General features: G+C 40.6%; 2 protein-coding genes across 10 annotated transcripts in view; both read left to right on the plus strand.

The window, feature by feature from the left end:
* The window catches only part of CFAP61 (cilia and flagella associated protein 61), a 111,733-nt gene that overhangs the window by 7,588 nt on the left and 83,333 nt on the right, over positions 1 to 20,812 (plus strand). For 7 of the 9 annotated variants that reach the window (XM_083832278.1, XM_083832277.1, XM_083832280.1 and 4 more), the window contains 5 exons: positions 4,131 to 4,263; positions 6,265 to 6,418; positions 12,617 to 12,708; positions 17,925 to 18,112; positions 20,456 to 20,495. In XM_083832278.1, coding sequence (XP_083688404.1) covers positions 4,131 to 4,263; positions 6,265 to 6,418; positions 12,617 to 12,708; positions 17,925 to 18,112; positions 20,456 to 20,495 — 607 coding nt within the window. Of the gene's footprint in view, positions 1 to 694; positions 3,907 to 4,130; positions 4,264 to 6,264; positions 6,419 to 12,616; positions 12,709 to 17,924; positions 18,113 to 20,455; positions 20,496 to 20,812 lie in introns of those variants that run through there. The other 2 variants (XM_083832284.1, XM_083832285.1) reach the window with 2 other exon arrangements.
* On the plus strand, positions 12,735 to 17,898 carry LOC310898003 (uncharacterized protein). The gene is made up of 2 exons (XM_083832291.1): positions 12,735 to 13,682; positions 14,586 to 17,898. The coding sequence occupies exon 2, from the start codon at positions 15,877 to 15,879 to the stop codon at positions 16,858 to 16,860; it is 984 nt and encodes a 327-aa protein (XP_083688417.1). The 5' UTR covers positions 12,735 to 13,682; positions 14,586 to 15,876; the 3' UTR covers positions 16,861 to 17,898.

The raw sequence follows: 20,812 nt of genomic DNA on the forward strand, positions 1-20,812 counted from the left end.
ACTTTTAAAAAAGTGAGGTCTTTTTAAAGGCTTTTAATAAGTATTTCCTTTGAGTAGTCTACCTTCTATCAATATATGAACAAACCCTTAATACTAAAAAGTTATCAGTAGGTAAATTAATTCCTGAGGATTTAAAGTTTTTCTGTACCCTTTGATTCTGACTGTTATAGTTTTTCATTTAATTTGAATCACATTCTTTATTTTGATAGCCATCAGATATTGGCAATAGGGAATATTTTTGACATGACTGGAAGTGTCAAGCAGGCTGTAGCAATATAACACATAAGAGATACCATCTTGCCTGGGACTTCTGTAGTTTTTATGAATAATATACATGATTTTCTTTTATAAAAAAAATAATAATAAAAAAAACATAGAAAACTAGAAAACTAACCAAGAAACTGCTTATTTCTTTTGAATTACACAGTCTCTGTTGATATGGTATTCATACTTAAAGATATATAGGTAATACAGATTCTCTGAGTAAGAATTATGTTTCCAGGAGATGCTTTGCCTTTCCTTTTCCTCTGTATTCACTTTTATACTTCACTGGCATCCATAGTAACATTCAAAGGAGCCCTTTAGAGATTTATCTATGGAAGTTGCCCACAGCCACCTGCCTAGCAACATGTTCTGGGTCAATGATAGGAGATTAGGGTAATCTCTTTTCCCTCTACCCTTACTTATGGCGAGGGGAAGCTGTAAACTGATACTTTGCTTAACCATTAATTTTGAAGTTGTTCTCTATCTGACCTTTATAATGTGAAATAAATCTGTAGTATGCCTGAACCCAGTCCACTAAGCCTTTATGTTCTAGTTTCTAGCTGGTACATCATCTTTAGATCCTCTTCCTTGTTTTTGTACCATGTATGTAAGACATCACAAATGTGCAGCTCTGTGGAATTCCTTTATTGTGCTTGTTCTCTGTCTAGGAATCTTGTAGTGTTTTTATATATTTTTTAAATGATATATTTTTTGTTTTGCTTTGCTTGTTTGTTTAAAAAAAGTCTAAGGTACTGGTTGGGGGGTTGCAGAAACTAAAAATAGTTCTGTTCCTACAGTTTCTAGTTTGCTGGGAGATGACTGGGCTTATGCAGAGCCTGCTGAGTGTCATGAGCTCAGTGTATGTATGGCAGTCTCTGCATAACACGAGTCTGCAGAATTGCCACCTGTGTCTTGAGAGGTGGCCTTGTGGTGTTGTGCTTTGCAGAGCAGAATGCCGTGAGGGACTTGGAGCAGCCTGCATGGCAAGGCATTGCATTGGCAAAGCATTCAGTTTGGAGATGGGGTCTGTGTTGTTATCTATCCCAGTGAAACAACAGATTTCAATTAAGACTTCAGCCTCAATCCTCTAACCGTAAATCAGTTTGGTTTCTTTGAGGTTTTATAACACGTTAATGAATTTGCTATAATTACTATGTGAAAGTAGTGAAGTTCTGATAATAGAAAACCTTTCTGCTGTTTTGCCCTTGAGATACTGGTGCCTGGGAAGAATGGGAAGACTACCATTTTAGTTTGAAATACAAAGAATGTGAATTTATAATATATTTTTACAAGGTTTGATTGTTTTTGGAGCTTTATTTCTCTTGCAGCATTTGAAATGATTCTACAGACAAGTGATTTATAGTGTCTTAACAGCGAAAAAGAATGAAAAAGCGTGGCTTGGAAGTTTGTCACCCCAGCAGCTGTCTTCAGTTTTGAGGGAATAGTCACAATATTCTCTCTTAGTTTCTCAAGCTGGCTTTCTTAACTTAAAACTCAATGAAAGAATCTGGTGACTGCCCTCCAGAAGAAAAATTAAATTATCTAAAACTCCTGGCAGATGGAATAGTACAGTGACTCAGGACATCCTAAAGGTCACAAGTTAAGCATTTATTCACCCCGCTCAAAAGGCTGTTAATAAGGCATGTGTAACAGATACCCACTGGAGGCTGGAACAGCTCCCGTACTGTCCATCTCGCCTGAACAACCTGCTTGGCTGACCTGAACAAAAAGAGGTCAGCGCAACTGGACCGGGGATGGAGGGGTGTGTAGGGCCTTATCTCGGGGCTGTTCTGGGCAATGGGACCAACGAGGGCAAGCGGAGAGCTCTCAGACAGATGGCCTGAGAATAAGAAATAACGTCAAAATAAAGGGGGTCGCCGGTCCCTGGCAGAAAGGTGGTCTTACTCAGAAGGTCACATCCTTCTGGTGTGTAGGAGTGGCAAAAGCCATCAGAGTAGCGCTTGAATTGTCCTTCAGTCTCATGTCAGAGTCCATCAGTACTTAGGTGATCAGACCGTGATTGATAAATTAGAATCTCTGGCCCAGCTGTGTTAAATTTAAGGCTTCTGTGAAATCCAGAAACATGCAAAGAGTGAAAATTAGAGTAGCTTTATTTGGTTTTTCTGCACTTGCTGCCTGTAGAGAGCTAAGATTTCTAAGCTATGGGTACAGGTACTTGGGTACAAGTGTGTACAAACTTGAGTGGCTGCAGCCTGAAGCAAAACGCAAGTTTTCCTAAAGCTGAGGGAATTGTTAATAAGCATTCCTGATAACGAACTTCAGAAACATGTTTCTACAGCGTGTATCGTTTTTAGAGGAAAAAACTATTTTACTGTATTTTTCTACTGACACTGCAGGAGGGTTGGGCAAAGGATACCCCGGCCTGAAGACGGAGTGGGGAAGTGGAGAAAGGCAGGGCAGGGCAGGGCAGGGCAGGGCAGGGAAGGGAAGGGAGAAGGGCCCGGCCCTGCAGCCCTCCGGGAGGCCGCCAGGGGGCGGGCGAGCCCTGCGGCGCTGTGGGCCGTCGGGGGCGGCTGCGGGCTGTCCGTCGGGGACGTGCCGGGCTGGCGTCCCGTTCCGCGTGGTGTGCCGAGCGCTGCCTCCCGCAGGGGGTCATCTTCCTTCTCACACACGGCTGCGCTAGCTGAGGCGGTCGAAAGCACGCTAGGAGGAAGGGATTTCTTAAGCGTGCCGTGAAAGCGGCCCCTCCTCACCGCCCACCGCAGTCCGACTTTTCTGAGCCACTTTAGAGTCACAGAGTTGTTGCTCAGACCGCTTACGTTCTGGCATTGTTTACAGAAATAAAGCAGCGATTTCACCCTGTCACGGGAAGGTGTTCTGTGTTGGAGCTGCTTGGCCCAGGCCTACATGCCACGGGTGCAGCACATACCTCTGTTGAATTCCTTCATGGCAATTTCTACACGTTGGTAAAAGCAGTGAGGTTTTGGTGAGACTTGCATTGATCCTGCTAAAGAATTAACTTTTTTTTTTTTTTAGGTTGATTGATGGGAAGGACTCTGTTATCTATTTAAAAATCCATGCAGTCTGGGGCCTATATGATTCTAACACTGAAACTTGGACAGCTTAGGAGTCAGCTCTGGCCACTTCATGCCAGCAGCACGGAGACCAGACTGGAGCAGCAGAGGCAGAGCTGCACTCCCACCTATGCAGAAGGCTTTTCATGAGGCAGAGGCATACAGTAATTGCACTTTGGCCTTTGTATCTTTTTCAATGGTGGAGCATTAACTCGACCTTACAAAGGCATAATGGTTCAATTTCTGCCAGTTGACTCCCACACTGCTGTGTGTAATAACAGTAATCTAGCCAATACTCAGCACTGTTTCTCCCATACAAGAAGGCACTATTTTGTATTTTTTTTCTTTTTCTTTTTCTTTTTTTTAATTTTTCTTAAAAAACACAACTGATTTCCTAAATTGCACTGGTGTAGCTCTTTTTGAGATCTCTGCCAACTCTAACCAACTGAGATTGGGCTCACTGAGTGTAATTATTTTAAATGAGGCCAAAAGCCCAGATCCACCTGGCCTGAGATGCCTTAGGCGAGAGAATTTTGAACAGGGCTACCCTCATATTTTTTGCTTTGAGGGAAAGATAACCATCTCCATGGCGAAATCCAGATCTAAGGTGGGTTGCGTTGGCTTTTAAAAGTGCTTTCGTCTCTCCTCTGGTGCTGAGGCTACCAACTTAGTGTGTGTTAGGAGATGTCCTATGTGAAATTATTTCTTCACTGGTAGGGGCTTTGGATCAGTGATTTTTAATATCTGTCAGTATGCTAACAGAGGGGAACAGAGGTATTGGGACCTTTTAACAGCAGAGTTTTAGGACATTACATAATCTCTTTTTCATAGGTTGGAAGATTACAATGATCTCATGCCAATCTGGATGCGCCAGAATGAGACTCTGAAAGAAACCTATAGCGAATATTTTCTTGCTGATATAATAGAACATCAAGATGAAGAAAATCAAGCTGTTGTTTGTGAGGTCAGTCTGTCATATGCTCCTGTTTGATCTAATCATCATGTTACTGATGTATATGTAAGTAGCTCATGCTGCAGCTTAGTGAATAAAAAGAACAAGCTCACTTTTGGAAGGTAGAAGTCATGATCTGCACACACACAATGCCCTCTGCCACTTTCTTTGTGTATCTCAGTTCTTTAGGAGTGGTATCTCCTGTTAAGTAAATGAAGCAGCAATTCCTGGTAATTGTGTGGATTCTTTCCAAGGAATTGGAACAGGCCACTCTGAAAAAAAGGTTGCTGTTTTAGACATTTTACATTATAGATGACCAATTTTCATTCCTTGTGAAAATTAATATTGCATGTGAAAACTAGAAGCCAGTAACCATTTCTCAGTTAAAAATGATGTATATTTTTTCCATCTCCTGGCTGGGGCAGTCAGGTTTTTGCTGAACTGAAGACAGAAACTCAGGAATTAATTTAAATAAGAAAGAGGTACTAATAGCTATCCGTCTGAAAATTCCTCTTAATATTTTCACGCGTTAGTAACTGTGCATGGTATCATAAGCTGATAGGCAACATAACCTACTTAATTCCAGAAGTCTGCTTTCTATACCAAATGATTTTATAAAACCTTAACATGTAATCACTGCCATTGGAAGCCAAATAGGAAACAATAAGCCATTAGTGTAATAGCACATTACAAATGGCTATCTTTATAAATAATACATTTCAATTGTACGTTCATTGCTCGATATGATACCAGCAAAAAGTGTTTCAGGCCCTCATATTTTATACTTGCCTCTGCTGCTGTGAAAGACACCTTCATACGAACCAAGATAGATGCCAATTTTCCCTGCAGAGAATGAAGCTGGCAACCTCTTTTTGCACATATGGTAGATGGATTGGTTAATCAGCCTCTTCTGAGCCTTGGGCCTAAAATTACACAGCAGCCAGACAACTGCAGTGACCCAGCTTTTGTTCAGTTACGCAAACAAACAATCACTTGTTGTTTGGGGAAAAAAATTAAACTTGATTTTTTTTATTTTTATTGGAGTGCTGATGGCAGAATAAAACAGCCATAAAAATCCATCCTGTGAGTTTTCATAATGTTTTTAAAGAAGGCTTTCATTATGTGTATTAAGGAAAAAAAATGTTGATTATTTGTTTTATGAGAAAGTTGAATATAGGGCTAACATTTGAAGAGTTTCCTACTTCTAGACTGGTCTCAGCTTGAAGCCAAACCCCTCCAACACACTGGTTCTGATTTTCCAGAGTCTATTTCTGTCTCAACTCTGCAACTTTCTGGAAACATTCAGTAATAATCAAACATAAAGTGACATGCCATTTCAGTGTTGCAGGGATCTTTGTCATTCCCAGGGCTTTTTTTTTTTTTTTTTGAAGGCTGGTTCTTAGATATTTTCAGAACCTGAAAATATTCGATGCTTGTAATTACTTTTCATAATACATGCCATATAATGTTTTAGAACTCTTTATATACTGTACAATTGTTTTCTTTTATTATTTTCATAGGAAAATAAAATACGCTTTTCAGTTTGAGCACAATTTATTTACAAAATAGCATCAAATAATTAGTCAACCATTATGGTTAGCTAAATCCAGATTCTAGTTTAGCTGCACTTAAGGAACAATTATGCCCTTTTTGGAGGTCTCTAGTTGAAGGGTGTTTTATTGAAACAGTAGATCATAATTTGGTCCGTATAAATAATTCTAATCCCCCTGCAAATCATAACTATAATAATAATAATAATAATAACAACAACAACAACAATAACAATAGCAATAATAATAACACCTAATGTAGAGGGTGTAATACACTTAATTGAAAACAAATCTTCAACTTTCCTTTATACTTTTCTTTTACACACAGCTACAGCTAGTATGCTGAAATTCTTGTTTTGCCCTTTATTTCCCTCTTTCCTCCTCACAACCCTTTTTTCTTTGTCCTCAACTAAAATTATCTGCTCAACTTTTGCATGTGTGTGACATTGTTTTTATATTGCAGGCTGGAGACACTGCAGTGGGATTCATGAGCTTATGCTCTCAAGTAGATGTTTCCTTGTTTCATGCATGTTTTGACTTAGGGCCTTTCCATGGACTCTGTAAACCACATCCTGAAGATGTTCTCAAAGCGTCACAGGAGCCAAGCATTCCAGAAGGTACCTATATTCTAAAATTATAGGCAGATTCAATGTGCATTTATTTCTAGCTTCTGAACGGGTTTTGAAAAAAAATGGAAGAGGACATAGGCTTATATTAGTAAGAAAAAAAGAATGTGTCTGCGCTTTGGAGATGGTTGCCTGGTGTTTTTTAATTCAGGGGAGTTGGTCTGTACAGTGTGTCACACTGAAGACTCTCATCAAAACAGAGGTGTGAGATACAAGTAGGTTTCAAGTTTTGGAAAGCTACTTTGGAAAGTAGCATCTACTTCCCATCAGTTGACTACAGTTGTGCTGTTAAATTAAGTCTTAATTTTTAAACTTGATTCTAATGTCTGTCAGCAGCTAAGCAGCTGGTTATCAGTGGCTGTCATGTTGTCTTGTGATTTGTGCTCTCTTATTTCCTTGAGGCTCATTTTCTGCTCTGTCTGCTTACTGTTTGCAGTCTTTTAGGTTACAAGGTTTTGTAAGACCAGGAACTGTTTTCATTCTATTTTTGTGTTGGACACAATATGACAAACAACCTACAAGCCATCTTACTGCAACTAACAAATAGCAGTAACATGAATATGTTGCCTATTTATAGACCACTAATAATTTACAGTTGTCATCATTATTTTTCAGTGTTGAAGGTCTTTTTGTCCAGAAGGGCAGCATTTTGCTGTCTAATAATTATTAATAATAGAATTAAAGAAACACCACTAGGTTGTTACATATCTGCTTGTTTGAACACAAAGCACCAGGCAAAAAAGCAACTGGGCAGCTTCAGAGCAGTCACCAGCTGGTATCTCATAGCTGAAAGCCATGGAACAGTAAAGGGAAAGAAAAAAAATGCCTTCCAGCCACACTTGTGGACTTCCCCTCCCCTGCAAAGAAGAATATTGCTAATAAGAGATGAAGGAACCCAGCTGCCTTGTCCTGTATCAGTCCGCGCTCCTGGAACTTCAGGAGTATTATTTCAAAATAGGTGACAGACATATGTAGAAATGTAGGTAGGACTGAAGGAGGAAGAAAGATAATTTATGATAGTCTCTTCTAAAAACTAGACCTCTCTTTCCTTTCCTGCTGTTCTGGGCCAGCCCTCTTTGCACTGTTTGGTCAGGAACAAAGTTTGGGAAGAACTTTCCCACCCTGCAAAGTCATGCAAATTTGCTCGGGATTAGTTCTTCAATAAGCTATATGAAAATGTGCAGAAAAGTATGAAATATACCTCATTTTAAAACTGCAAATATTATCTCAGTATTTTAAATTCTCGTTAACTATGAGTAGTATTGACTTCACTTTGACTTCTGTCCTACTGCTATATCAGCAGGAAGTCTAGACATATATGTTGCCTACTCCCTTCAATCAGCAAATTTGCTGATGATACAAAACTGGAAGGAGGAGCCGGTATGGCAGAGGGCTGTGCTGCTGCCCAGAGGGGCCTGGATAGGCTGGAATAATGAGCTATTGGATTTTCTAATTGTTAAAAATAAAAAAAAAAAAGCATGTAAAATCAGCATAAATGATTCTTTTCAGGTTCCTATAACACTTACCAGCTTAGCATCTGAGTGCTTTTGAGAAGCGTATTAAGCACCTTGGTTAGCAATCTCAGACATGATTCCCTCTCTTTTCCCTCTCCATTTAAAAACTGTATTACTTTTGGTGGTTGTTGGTTGTTTGCAATGCTGTATTTACTTTTTAAGTACAATTAAAAAAAAAAAAAGGAGTAGTATCACTCTATTTGGAATGGCAAATAAGTTTTGTGTCAGGATCCTGTGAAATACCTGCCTTCAGCACAGAGCCAATTCCCAACTTCTGTCTCCAGAAGAGAATGGCATCAGGAGCTGCTACAACCCTACTGTCTCCTCCATCTGCCTGCTGAGTGGGCAGCCTGTGGGTGCGCTTGCAGCTGCAGTTCTGTTAGAGCTACAGCCACAAATTTCAAGCTTGTTGTGTTCAAGAGCAGCCTTGGGGAAAGAGAATTATTGGTAGGCTTTTTCAGATATCTTGAACACATTGAAATCATTGAGGGTCTCAAAGACAGACACCTGAGAAGGAACTTGATTATCATCAGTGAATTGCCTGTCTCCGATACCATTCTTAGAGAGTGAGCCACTAGAAATTTAATAGTAAAATTAGTGGTAGCTCATGGCTATATATTGCTCAGGAATATTAATTCTACTATCATGGAATAATAATAAAAACTATTGTGGTAACTCTGTACATTTTAGAACATAATTATAACATTTTAAAATAGTTTTGCTTGTCCTGAAGCATTGTAAACTGTTGTTTATGCCTGCCCAGTATAGCCAAAAAGAAAGTGATGAAACTAAAGGCTGTGGTAGTTGAATTTTAAAGAAAGAAAACAGAAAGAAAAGAAAGAAAGAAAACAAACAAACAAACAAATATATACTGTTATTTCTCTAACCTCTAATATCAATTCAATAAAGTGTTAGCTTGTCACAAGTTACAAAAGTTTTATATGGTTTATTGAAAATATGTGCTTTATGATGGATATTTGATAAATGTCTTTTATAAACTATAAACAAATTGTTTATGTAAACAAAAAGTCTGTATTTTTCAAATGGTTGGAAAAAAAAAGCTCTGATTCAGGTTTTATTATTGAATGAGACATGACTCAAGATTCATCTCAGCAGTCATTCATGAAAACATCCAGGAAAAGCAGTGGTGTTTCCTTTATTTATTTATTTATTATTAAGAAAGGAAAAGAAAAGAGCCCACCATTTTAATAAAGAATTTTAAAGGAAAAAAAAGACGCCCCCCCCCCCCTCCACCCACTGGCCACCACCGCCAAAAACAAAAACAAAAAAAAAGCATAAGCATAGTTCCCCTTCTGTCTGAATTTTTCATTTTATTAAAAATTTAGTTTGAAAAGGGAATTATATCTTGGGCTTTTTTGGTAAATGGAGACCCAAATAATAGTTCCAACCTGGTAGTCCATCGATAAGCCTTTCCAATATAAGGGCCTACCTATGTCCTTGTAATTTGCTATAGTGTCATTGACACGTAGTTTAAACTTGATTATATAGCATAACATGCGCATGACTATATAAATGCTGTTATAATGATGGCACCATTTCTGCAGTCTATTGTATTGGAAATGTGATGCCAAATTGTCTTTTGTCTAGGGAAGCTTTGCTGCCTTTGCATCTTATGTCAATAGAAGATGTCGACTTTCTTTTGTTGAATTCAAAGGCTGAGAATTTAAAATGCGAGCCACATTCCTTTATAGAGTATTCACATGTTCCCATATGAAAACAAAACAAAACAAAACAATCTAAAAACCAACAAGGATATTTTTTTCAAGCTCTTTAGCTTGAAAATAGAGACCACAGGTTGATAGTATTTTTTCCTTTCAAAATGTAGCACTGAATAATAATGAAAGAGTGTACCAAAATCTGTGTTTAACACAATATTGATATGCCACTTACATTTCAGGGTAATTACAGTAATTTGGTTGTTACTCTATATGGTGTCACGAATTAGTGGCCAGAAAACATTATGATGCAGTGGGAATGATTCAAGGGCTTTTCATCAGGCTTCATGTTGAATTGGCTTCTTGATCCTGCCGACTGTTACCTCTGCTAACAACCTAGCAATCCCAGAATTATTTTAATTTTATTTTTGTTCATGTTCCTTACTTCATTGAGCGCAACAATATTTACATTCTTTGCAGTCACTTGTGTACAGCATATATATAAACAGTGATGCAGCTATATTTGACAGTAGTGAATGGTGGAGCCATTAAGGGATTTCATTTTAGTGTGAAGTCAGAAACAACATATCAATATTTACATGACAACAAGAGGCTTGTATTAATTAACTTTTGACACCTGCAAGGCTGTTCATAATGAGAAATGTAGCTGGGTTAATCAAAACGACATTTGATCATTTCTGTGAAGTCTCACATCTGTGATACCCCTGGAGAAACCATGATTTCTAACCCCTGTGTTTCTTCTTGCCCTGCAAATTGTATCTGCATTCTTTTCTACTAACAGTGAAACAGATTTTCAGATAACAGATTTTTTAAAAAGACTTTGGGCTAAACTATTTTAAACCTTTGAGTTTTTTTTTTTTTCTTAAGGAGAAAAAAGCTCATTACGCTATGAATAAAAATGCTCATGTCAATGAATGTAGCTTAGATGGATTTACCAAATTCAGATAGAGGAGTGAAGAATCCTATTGTGCTGTGATTTTTGAATTTTTTTCTCCTTCTCCTGGAGCTCAGAAACTATGATTTTCCTGTGTTATTGGAGCTTTCACATGCAGGGATGTACTGGCCTGATCTGTTTTCTACAGCCATGATGCCTATACCTCAAGAGTTTATTGGTTAAAAGTTATTTTCAGACTTCATTTTTTAATATAAATGCAGTAAACTGGGATTGTATCTGTAAGATTAGGGAGGGGATGATTTAAGGAATGGCAGAGCTATTGAAGAGACACACTCAAGGAGTAAAAAAGAGCAGCTGACATTTAGCTTTGGTAATTTTAAGTGGTTATTTGGTGTCATATGTAGGCTTTGCTAGTACTTCAATGTTTCTTTTCCAGGTTGATGACTAGAATAATTGTAGTCCATAGCATTAACTTTAGATGTGGCCTTTATGGGTTATCAGGTGATCTCTGGTTCTGAATACCCTCACCTTCTACTGACTTTAAAGAGAATAATCCATCAGCATGCAGATTTAGGAATTGCTTTCCCAAAAATACTTTACATGTGCTGAAATGGTGATTGCCTGCTGTCAAACGAGCATCAAGGTGTTGTGAAAGTTAGTAGTCTGCTCTCTCACATTGGTGCCAGGTACCAGCAGAGTTCTGTAGGGCTGTTGTGTGTTGCTGTGTAAACTGTCAAGATCTGCGTTAAGATACTGGTTAAGTAATTAAAATAAAATATAATGCATCGTGTATATTCCACACTGGTATTGGACATTTTTATTGTGGTTTGTTAACATTTTAATTATCAACTCTGGAATTGCTCCTTGGAATTGCCAAGGGGGTAGAATGGCAAAAAACGCATATAACAATATTTAGATAAACTCCCTAATATGTAGGTGTTTGTTTTAATTGGATTCAGCACTTGATCAGAAATGCTGTAAGTATGTAAACATATATATTGCATCATGTACGTATATATCATGGCTGTTTCTCAGGTCAGTCAATGATTAAAAATTGATTCATAATATGGCTGCATGTAATTTCACCCTATCAGCTAAGAGAGCTGTTTTACTCACAAAAATATTACTACTCTGATTGGGATGAACTAAACTAGAGTGACGCTGTAATGTTGCTGAAGAAGGTAGGATGATCTTTCATGTTTAAAACCTGGTTTCTGTGAATTTGATTGTCAATTGTATTTCTTTTCCACTGAGCCTTTTTTTTATTTTTTTAATGATGCTGATGTCTAAAAGCCTGCCACACCTGTGGTCACTGCTACTGTGGGCATTCTGTGCACAGTTCAATGGGTGTCTGGTTTTTGGCTGAAAAATCATACATGAAAGAATTGCAATGGCTGATGAAGTGCTTTGAAGCAGTTGCTTCAGCATCCAGGAAAAGCAGCAGAGGAGAGCATTTCTTAGACGAGATGAAGAGGAAGAGGCAAAAATAAACAAACTGAGAAGCGTTGACCAAATGGCAATCACTTTTTATAAGAAATGAAATAAGGGTTATAGAGCTAGTTAAATTCAGCAAATGAGAAGGGAATTTCAATCCCTGTTTCTTGTCCCTATTGGTTCCAATAAGTAAGGGTTATGGCTTGCCTAGATTTTATTCTGAATTTCAGTTCTGTTAGGAGAATTAATGTGAGAATCAAGAGCCTTGCTCATTCTTATGGTCATCAGAAAAAAAGGTAGCAGCAGACAAAGTTTAAGATACCAGTCAATACACTAGTCACTCATATTTTTCTCTTCAGATAGGGTCAAAATTTATTACATGTAATAAAAGAGTTAGGAATTGCTTCCCAACTGTGTCTTGTTCAATTCCTATTTTAAAGCCAATTATCTGATTTTGCCTTGAGATCAAATTGTCTAATGAAGTTCTAGCCAAGTAAATAGAGGAGTCTATTTTAAATGTGGTTATTACAAATAAATAAAAGAAACCTGTCAACAGGAGCAGTCTGGCACACTTACTGTTTAGTTACTGCTATGATTCTGATGGGTATGCTCTCATTTTTATGTGTGTTTATTCTTTTTCATTACTCAGGTGAAGATAAAAGCAACCAAACAAGTCAGGAAGCAGAGTCCATTTCATCTCAAAACGTGGAACATATTAGTGACCAAGATGCAGCTGTGCAGGTAATACCCCTGTATACAGCAGTGCTGCTAACTTTTGAAGTTAATTTGAAGCAGACATGGAGGCTGCTAGGACAAGTAGCGTTTCCACTCCTGCAATGTCCACTGCAAGTGCCCACACTAGTGTCTGCTGTCCTGCATAGCTCAGGAGCTGCTCTAGCTAGGGTCTGGGTGGAGGTGGCAGTTGTGATTAACCAGAGGAGTTTTCCCATCTAGTTCCACCTGAACAGCAGGCAGCATGGGAATGGGAACAAGTGGCACGGAGGGAGAAAAAAGATGGGGGCTGCTGGTGCGGGTCTGCCACCGACTAAAGTAGACAACCTCAGCAGTCAAGGTCAGCCGCCTCGGAGCCAGTGCAGCCACAACCGCAGCGTCCACCCATGACTTACAGGGGGACCTCGGTCCCTTGCTTCGCGGCCCAGGACAGCAGCATGACCACGCCGCACGTGCCAGCTCTCCCGAGAGAGGCTGACAGGGACTGGGCGTAGCCAGGGATGGCTGCTGCGCCCAGGCCCTCCACCTAGAAAGAGCCACCAGGCATGGGGAGGGGCGGCCAGCACGTGAGCACTGCCCACAGCGTGCTGCGGCGGTGGGTGTGGGAGCTCGTGCAGTGGGGCACAGGGATGCTGTCCCTCCTCCCTTCTGAGTCCATCCTACCTGCTGGCAGTCTCTGTGACCACAGTTTTTGCCATGGTCTCCACCAGGCAGAGAGCTTGCCCCAAAAAGACCATGGTGACCCAAAGGGAGGGCCTGTCCAGAACCGTGGCTGTACAGGTCTCTGGCTGCAGGGAGTGCCAGAGCCTGCTGCTGCTGGAGGAGGGCAGCAGGTATTGCACCTGTGTGAGGTGCAAGCAGGTGGAAGGTGTGCTCAGCATGGTGGCAGAGCTGAGAGATGAGGTTGAGAGACTGAGGGCCATCAGAGACTGTGAGCGGGAGATCGACTGGTGGAGTAGCTCCCTGGCGTGCCAGAGAGAAAGGTGCCAGGGGGATACCCCACAATTGGTGGTGAACCCCCTGCCCTGTCCCTGTCGGGTGGGGGGGCGACCTGAGGGATGGGGAGGGTTGGGAGAGGGTCTCTGCTTGGCACTGTGAGGGAACTCCCCCTTTGCTTCCCTCGCATCCCCAGGCCCCCCTAAGCAATAGGTTTGTAGCATTGGACAGTGAGGGGGGGGAGGTGCAGGAAGGTTCCCCTAAGAGGTTACCAAGGACAACGCAGTTGACTCCACGCATTCAGACTGCCTCTGCCAGGAAAGAAAGAAGGGTGGTTGTGGTAGGTGACTCCCTTCTCAGAGGAACGGAGGGACCCGTTTGCAGACCAGAGCTGAGCTGTAGGGAAGCATGCTGCTTACCTGGGGCTTGGGTCAGGGACATAACTAGAAAACTCCCAGAGCTGGTTCACCCCACTGATTACTACCCATTACTCATAGTTCAGGCAGGCAGCGATGAAATCGCTCAGAGAAGCCTGTGAACTATGAAGAGAGATTTCAGGGGTTTAGGGTGAATAGTTCAAGGAGTGGGAGCGCAGGTTGTGTTTTGTCCTATTCCTTCTGGAGAGGTGAAGGACACGTAGTGGGCTAGGAAAACATGGGTAATGAGTAAGTGGCTGAGAGGCTGGTGTTGAGACAGAAACTTTGGGTTCTTTGACCATGGGGCAGTTTACTCGACCCCTGGCCTGTTGTCAATGGATGGAACTCACCTGTCTCAAAGCAGGAAATGAATTGTGGTGCAGGAGCTAGCAGGACTCATCGAGAGAGCTTTAAACTAGCTGTGACAGGGAAGGGGGTAAAACAGCTCACCAGAGAAGTGCCTAGGGGAACAATACTGAAGCTGGGGGTGAGGCAGATGTCTCATCTGAAGTGCATCTACTCCAATGCACACAGCACGGACAACAACGAGGAGGAGCTAGAAGCAATTGTGCGACAGGCTAACTACGACCTAGTTGCAATAACTGAAATGTGGTGGGATCACTCCCACGACTGAAGTACTGTGATGGATGGCTACAAGCTCTTCGGAAGGGATAGACAAGGTATGAAGGGTGGTAGTGTGGCTCTTTATATTAAAGAGTGTTTTGATGTTGAAGAGCTTGCGGTTGGGAATGATAAAGTTGAGTGTCTATGGATAAGGATCAGGGGGAAGGCCTGTAGGGGTGACATCTTGGTGGGGGTCTGTTATAGACCGCCTACTCAGGATGAAGAGATGGATGAGGCATTCTTTGAGCAGCTTGCAAAAGTTACACGATCACCAGCACTCGTTCTCATGAGAGACTTCAACTTCCCTGATATATGCTGGAAGTATAATACTGTGCAGAGGAACCAGTACAGGAGGTTTCTAGAGTGTGTTGAGGATAGCTTCGTGACACAGCTGGTTCAAGAGCCTACCAGGGGATGTGCCCCACTAGACCTGCTCTTCACCAACAGAGAAGGACTGGGGGGAGATGTGAAAGCTGGGGACTGTATTGGGCAGAATGGCCGTGAAATTGTAGTTTTCTATCCTTGGTGATGTCAGGAGGGTAACTAGCAAAACTGCTGTCTTGAACTTCCGGAGGGCGGACTTTGACTTTGTCCTGAATAGGACACTTATTGCAGAGGTCCATTGGGAGTCACTACTGAAAGGCAAAGGTGTCCAAGAAGCCTGGACACTCCTCAAGAAGGAAATCTTACAGGCACAGGAGCAGGCTGTACCTGAGTCCCGTAAGGCGAGCCGGAGGGGAAGAAGACCAGCATGGATGAACCAGGAACTTTTATTGAGATTCCAGGAGAAAAAGAGAGTCTATGTCTGCTGGAAGAAGCGACAGGCTACTTGGGGCGACTACAAAGAATTTGCTAAGATATGCAGAGAGGAAGTTAGAAAGGCAAAAGCCCAGCTTGAACTCAGATAGGCCACTGCAGTAAAAGAGAACAAGAAATCCTTTTACAAATATATTAACAGCAAGAGAAGAACCAAGGAAAATTTCCATCCTTTACTTGATGCAGCAGGGAATGTGACCAATAAGGATAAGGCTGAGGTTCTCAACACCTTCTTTACATGTGTCTTTAATAGTCAGATAGTTATCCTCAGGGTACTTTATGCTTGGACCTGGATGTCCCCTGTGATTCAGGTAGAGAATCACCCACTGTGATCCAGGAAGAGACAGTTAGAGACCTGCTCCTCCATCTGGAATGTCACAAGTCCATGGGACCAGACAAGCTCTACCCTAGGGTGCTGAGGGAGCTGGTGGAGGTGATTGCCAAGCTGCTTTCCACCATCTATCAGCATTCCTGGTTATCTGGAGAGGTCCCAGAGGATTGTAGGCTTGATGATGTGACTCCCATCTACAAGAAGGGCTGTAAGGAGGACCCAGGGAACTACAAGCCTATCAGCCTGACCTTGGTTCCAGGGAAAGTTATGGAGCAAATCATTTTGGGTGAGATCACATGGCACTTGCGTGGCATCCAGGGGATCAGGCCCAGCAAGCACAGGTTCACAAAAGGCAGGTTGTGCTTGTCCAACCTCATCTCCTTCTATGATCGTGTGACCAGACTGGATGAGGGAAGGGCTGTTGGGGCAGAGTGGCTAGAAGACTGTGAAGAGGAAAGGGACCTGGGAGTGTTGATTGATTCTCTGCTGAACATGAGCCGGCGGTGTGCTCAGGTGGCCAAGAAGGCCAATGGCAACCTGACCTGTATTAGAAATAGCGTAGCCAGCAGGAGCAGGGACGTGATCACCCCCCTGTACTCAGCTCTGGTGAGGCTGTGCCTTGAGTACTGTGTTCGGTTTTGGGCCCCTCACTACAAGAAAGACATCAAGGCCCTGGAGCATATCCAGAGAAGGGCAGTAAAACTGGTGACGGGTCTGGAGCACAAGTCTTATGAGGAGCAGCTGAGGGAGCTGGGATTGTTTAGCCTGGAGAAGAGGAGGCTCAGGGGAGACCTTATTGCACTCTACAACTTCCTGAAGGGAGGTTGTGATGAGGAGGGGGTCAGCCTCTTCTGTCAGATAACTAATGATAGGACGCGAGGGAATGGCCACAAGTTGCACCTGGGGAGATTTAGATTAGATATCAAGAAAAACTTTTTCTCTCAAAGAGTGGTCAGGTACTGGAATGGCCTGCACAGGAAGGTGGTGGAGTCACCATCCCTCGCAGCATTCAAGAAGCACCTGGACAAGGTGCTATGAGATATGATTTAGTAGCTTAGTGGGTATTATTGGTGACAGGAAGATGGTTGGACTAGATGAATTTGTAGGTCCTTTCCAGCCTTGTGTTTCTATGATTCTATGAAAGGTGTGGGGATGCACAGCTTCAAGTGGGACCTGCTGCAGATGTGAAGAGAGCATTCTGTAGCAGGGCAGGAGTCTGCTTACTTTAAAAGGTCTGTGAGTCTTGAGGTTTTGACTTGACTATGTTACCAGGCTTCAAATCTGTTACTGACAGAAAGCTACCAAAATGTTAAAAACAGAAGTATAGCTTCAATTTTCTCCCATAATTTGTAGAACTTAAAGGGTGCCTGTTCTCTCTGTGCATTTTCTGTTGTTTCTGATGGTGAAGCTCAACTTCATAAGAGAGCATTACTACGACATGTATTGGTGCAGTACAGATCAGCAGAGAGTTTATCCCAAGAAATCTTAAACAGTTACACCTGTCTTTTAGTCTCTCTCTTTCAGTAATGTATCAAAGCTACTCTGTTTTTTTCATGTTATTGTTCATTTCCATTTTAACAACATTATCTGCTTTGATTCCATTTTCTTTACTATAACATGTTTTAATTTTCACATAGCTTCAGTATGCATGAGAAAGCATTTCTGAAAGATGTTTTATTGCCTTGCAAAGTGATTCTAATGACAATCACAGAATCACAGAATTGTAGGGGTTGGAAGGGACCTCGAGAGGTCATCAGGTCCAACCCCCCTGCCAAAGCAGGTTCATTAGAGCAGGCTGTCCAGGTAGGCATCCAGACGGGCCTTGAATATCTCCAGAGAAGATAACTATTAGTTTATGAATATATTGCTCTTTGGCAACAATTTCTATATTTTTAAGACCATTTTAATCTAGTGTTTTAGAAATGAAAGCGTATTAAAAATACCTCCTCAAACTTTTGTGTTTGTCAAGGTGACAGGTAAAAACTACATCCCTGCATGTCTGCTTGGAATGCTCTAAGATAGGAATGATACAAGACCTTAATTTAAAATAAATAAAATTTCTTCTGGAATGTTTTAAGTGATCGCCTCTCTTATTCTTGCAGAAAGGTGAAGCGATTACCATTTCCCATACTGAACTGCTTTTAGATTATATCACATACAAAGATTTTAAAGCCTCAGCATCACCCCTCCTTGAGACTGAAGAAAAAGATACTTTCCATCCAGTGTACAGAGGAGCTTCAAATGCTGTCTGTATTCGTCTATTTTGTATTGATGAGAAGTATGAGACTAGGTGAGTGTGGATGAATAGTTACTGCTTTCCTAATCTTAGTGACAACTTTTAATGTAACATTTTTGGACAAATCTGAAAGTGTCAGCACCTGCTGGAACTAGGTTAGATTTTTCTTTTTTCTTTTTTTTTTTTTTTTACTTTCACTGATAACTTACTGAAATTTTCAACTTCCAGCTAGAACTTCCTACCTCTGGTAGAACTATGAGGACAAAAATTAGCAAGTTACTTTTGGTGGAAAAATGCTGGTTGAAATTGGATGTTTCTTTTTCTAAAAAACCATTAATTTCAAATCTAAGAGAGAAGTGCAGTGCTTGTAAGTCTGTGCTCTTAGAAACACTGACACATATGAAACACTGGTACATACGAAAGAATAATCATGTTGCAGGAAGTCTGTTCAAGAACAGTTAATTTATGGACAATCTAGACTAAAACAAAATGAAGCAAGTCAATTATTCCAGAATAGAATAATTTTTTATTTTAAATTAATACTGAGGTGAGGGACTTGCTCTGGAATGACTCTCACTACACCAAAGTAACAATACAAAACAGTGATCTGCTGCAACTATGTTGAGAAATAATCTCTCTGTAGTCCAGCTGAATTCTCTGCTCATGGTGTCCTTCTTAGGATAAGGATCTGTCATTTCTTTGCCCACTTCTGACATTCTGTTCTTCATGTGCACCACTGTTGTTCCTGTTCAAGATATGTTCACTGTGTTTATCTCTGAACATTGCAGACCCTTTCTTCTCTCCCTGGAGACATCTCTGGAACAGTTTGAATTCCAAGATGGATGTCTGTGGAGAAGATAGCATTCCTTTCCATAGTCTTCTTCTAAGATTTACACTTATGCAAGGTCCTCTCTTCAGAACTGAGGAGTCTGTAGATCATGGTGTTTTCAGATATTTTCCGTGTATGCTTCCCTAGCTTGCACTAGCTTGATCCACCTGTTTGCAAAAGGTACTGACCGTTAGAAAAGTAAATATGTCTGAGAGGATGACATGATGTAATCCTGACTGTATCTCAGAATATTGTCCTGAAGGAGTTACTGCTGACCCTGCATGGCATGGATCCCGAAATAGTAGTTTGGTTTTTGTGTAGGTATGATTGAATCTTAGCCCTCGAGGGAAGTTCACTGCTGAGGAATTTGTATTATCCAGTAAAGTTGTGAAATGTTTCCATCTCTTAGGTCTAGAGCTGTTTTGTGGCTTGCTAGTGCATTGTAAGTAAAATGCAAAGGAACCAAACTGCTAGTATATATCTGCAGATGTTTGATACTTTTTTAAACCTGCTGAAAAATCTCCTACCTATGTGCCTGAACTCCTTGCTACCAAGAAGGTACCAGATACCAAAGAATAGAAAAATACATTGCTGTAACATATTCCTTTCCCTTAGATATTCTCCTAACTAGTCATAATTATGAATTATATAGGTGAATATATAATACCCAATCAAATCTGTATTTTTAGCATTTTTAGTTTTCACATTTTTCACGCAATCACAAATATATTAATTTTAAAATACTTCTGCTTCCATCTAGTAATGTTGTTGGTGAAGAAATTAAAGGGAGCTTAGTTATTTTAATTACAGGTCTGGATAGGGAGAGGTTTTATCAGTATTTTTAGGTAACATATATCTGTATAGAATATCTTCAGAAGACAAATTTTGTACTTTGGAACAATACTTCATAAAGCTTCATCATAACTCTATTTGATGGGTTGAGAGCTATTTGGTATCCTTAAACACAGGAGAAATAGGATTAAATTATTAGATTTCTTATGGCTTTTTAAACTCAGATGTCACCTTTCACTGTCCCCATTGGACAAAGAGTGTAATTACTCCAAACCAGGAGGTGAGAAGTGGAAAGAAGTTAAATGGTCAGAAACAATTTCAAAGTATTGATGTTGCCATTAGTCTGATAAAGTACATTGGATAGGTTTGCCAAATGGATACTGACACAAACCTTGGGAATACTGTGGTCCATGACAACAACTTTTTGTAATCTCATTTAACGTTTACTATATACTAATGCTGTCCTCTTAGCCCATGGAAGTCTTCTGGAAATATTTTTTGAGTCAGCAACATCTAAGTCAATTTTTTCCATTCAGTGAAGAAAGTAATGTTTTGATATTATTTCAGACACTGAGGCTTGTTCTTGTTAATAGTGATGCTTCTAACATGCTGATGTGCAGCATGCGACGTCTGCAATTGATTAATGTTGAGTTAGCAGGAATGTCTGATTAGCATTGTGAATAAATATTCCTTGCATTTACGGGGAAGTAAATATTGAAATGTTTAGGATCTGTTTGTTATGCATTTTTTGTAATAATGTTTGCTCTTGGTTGCAGATCACTGGATTTTTTGCATTATGTTTTCAAGCTTTTTCCAGTACGTATACTTTAAAGTTTTAAAGTTTATGTGTATGCTTGGTGTGACAGAAGTGCAGCTGTGAGCAAGAGTAGCTCAGGTCTGATGCCTGAGTAATTCAGTGACTCACAGGAGTGCAGCATGGCTAGCTACGCTGTACTGAGTTACCCTGAGTCTGACTTCTGTTTTTGGCTGCTTTTGGACTTTCTGTATTGTCTATATAAGTTCTTTGTTTATGTTCCATGGGGGATTTTTTTTATATTTTTCTGAGATGCAAATTTAGAGAGCAAATGTTTCGAACTCCTTTAAAATTGTGTATAGATCTATATGGTACCTAA

Source organism: Anser anser (genome assembly GCF_964211835.1).
Source record: "Anser anser genome assembly, chromosome: 3".
Classification (NCBI taxonomy): Eukaryota; Metazoa; Chordata; class Aves; order Anseriformes; family Anatidae; genus Anser; species Anser anser.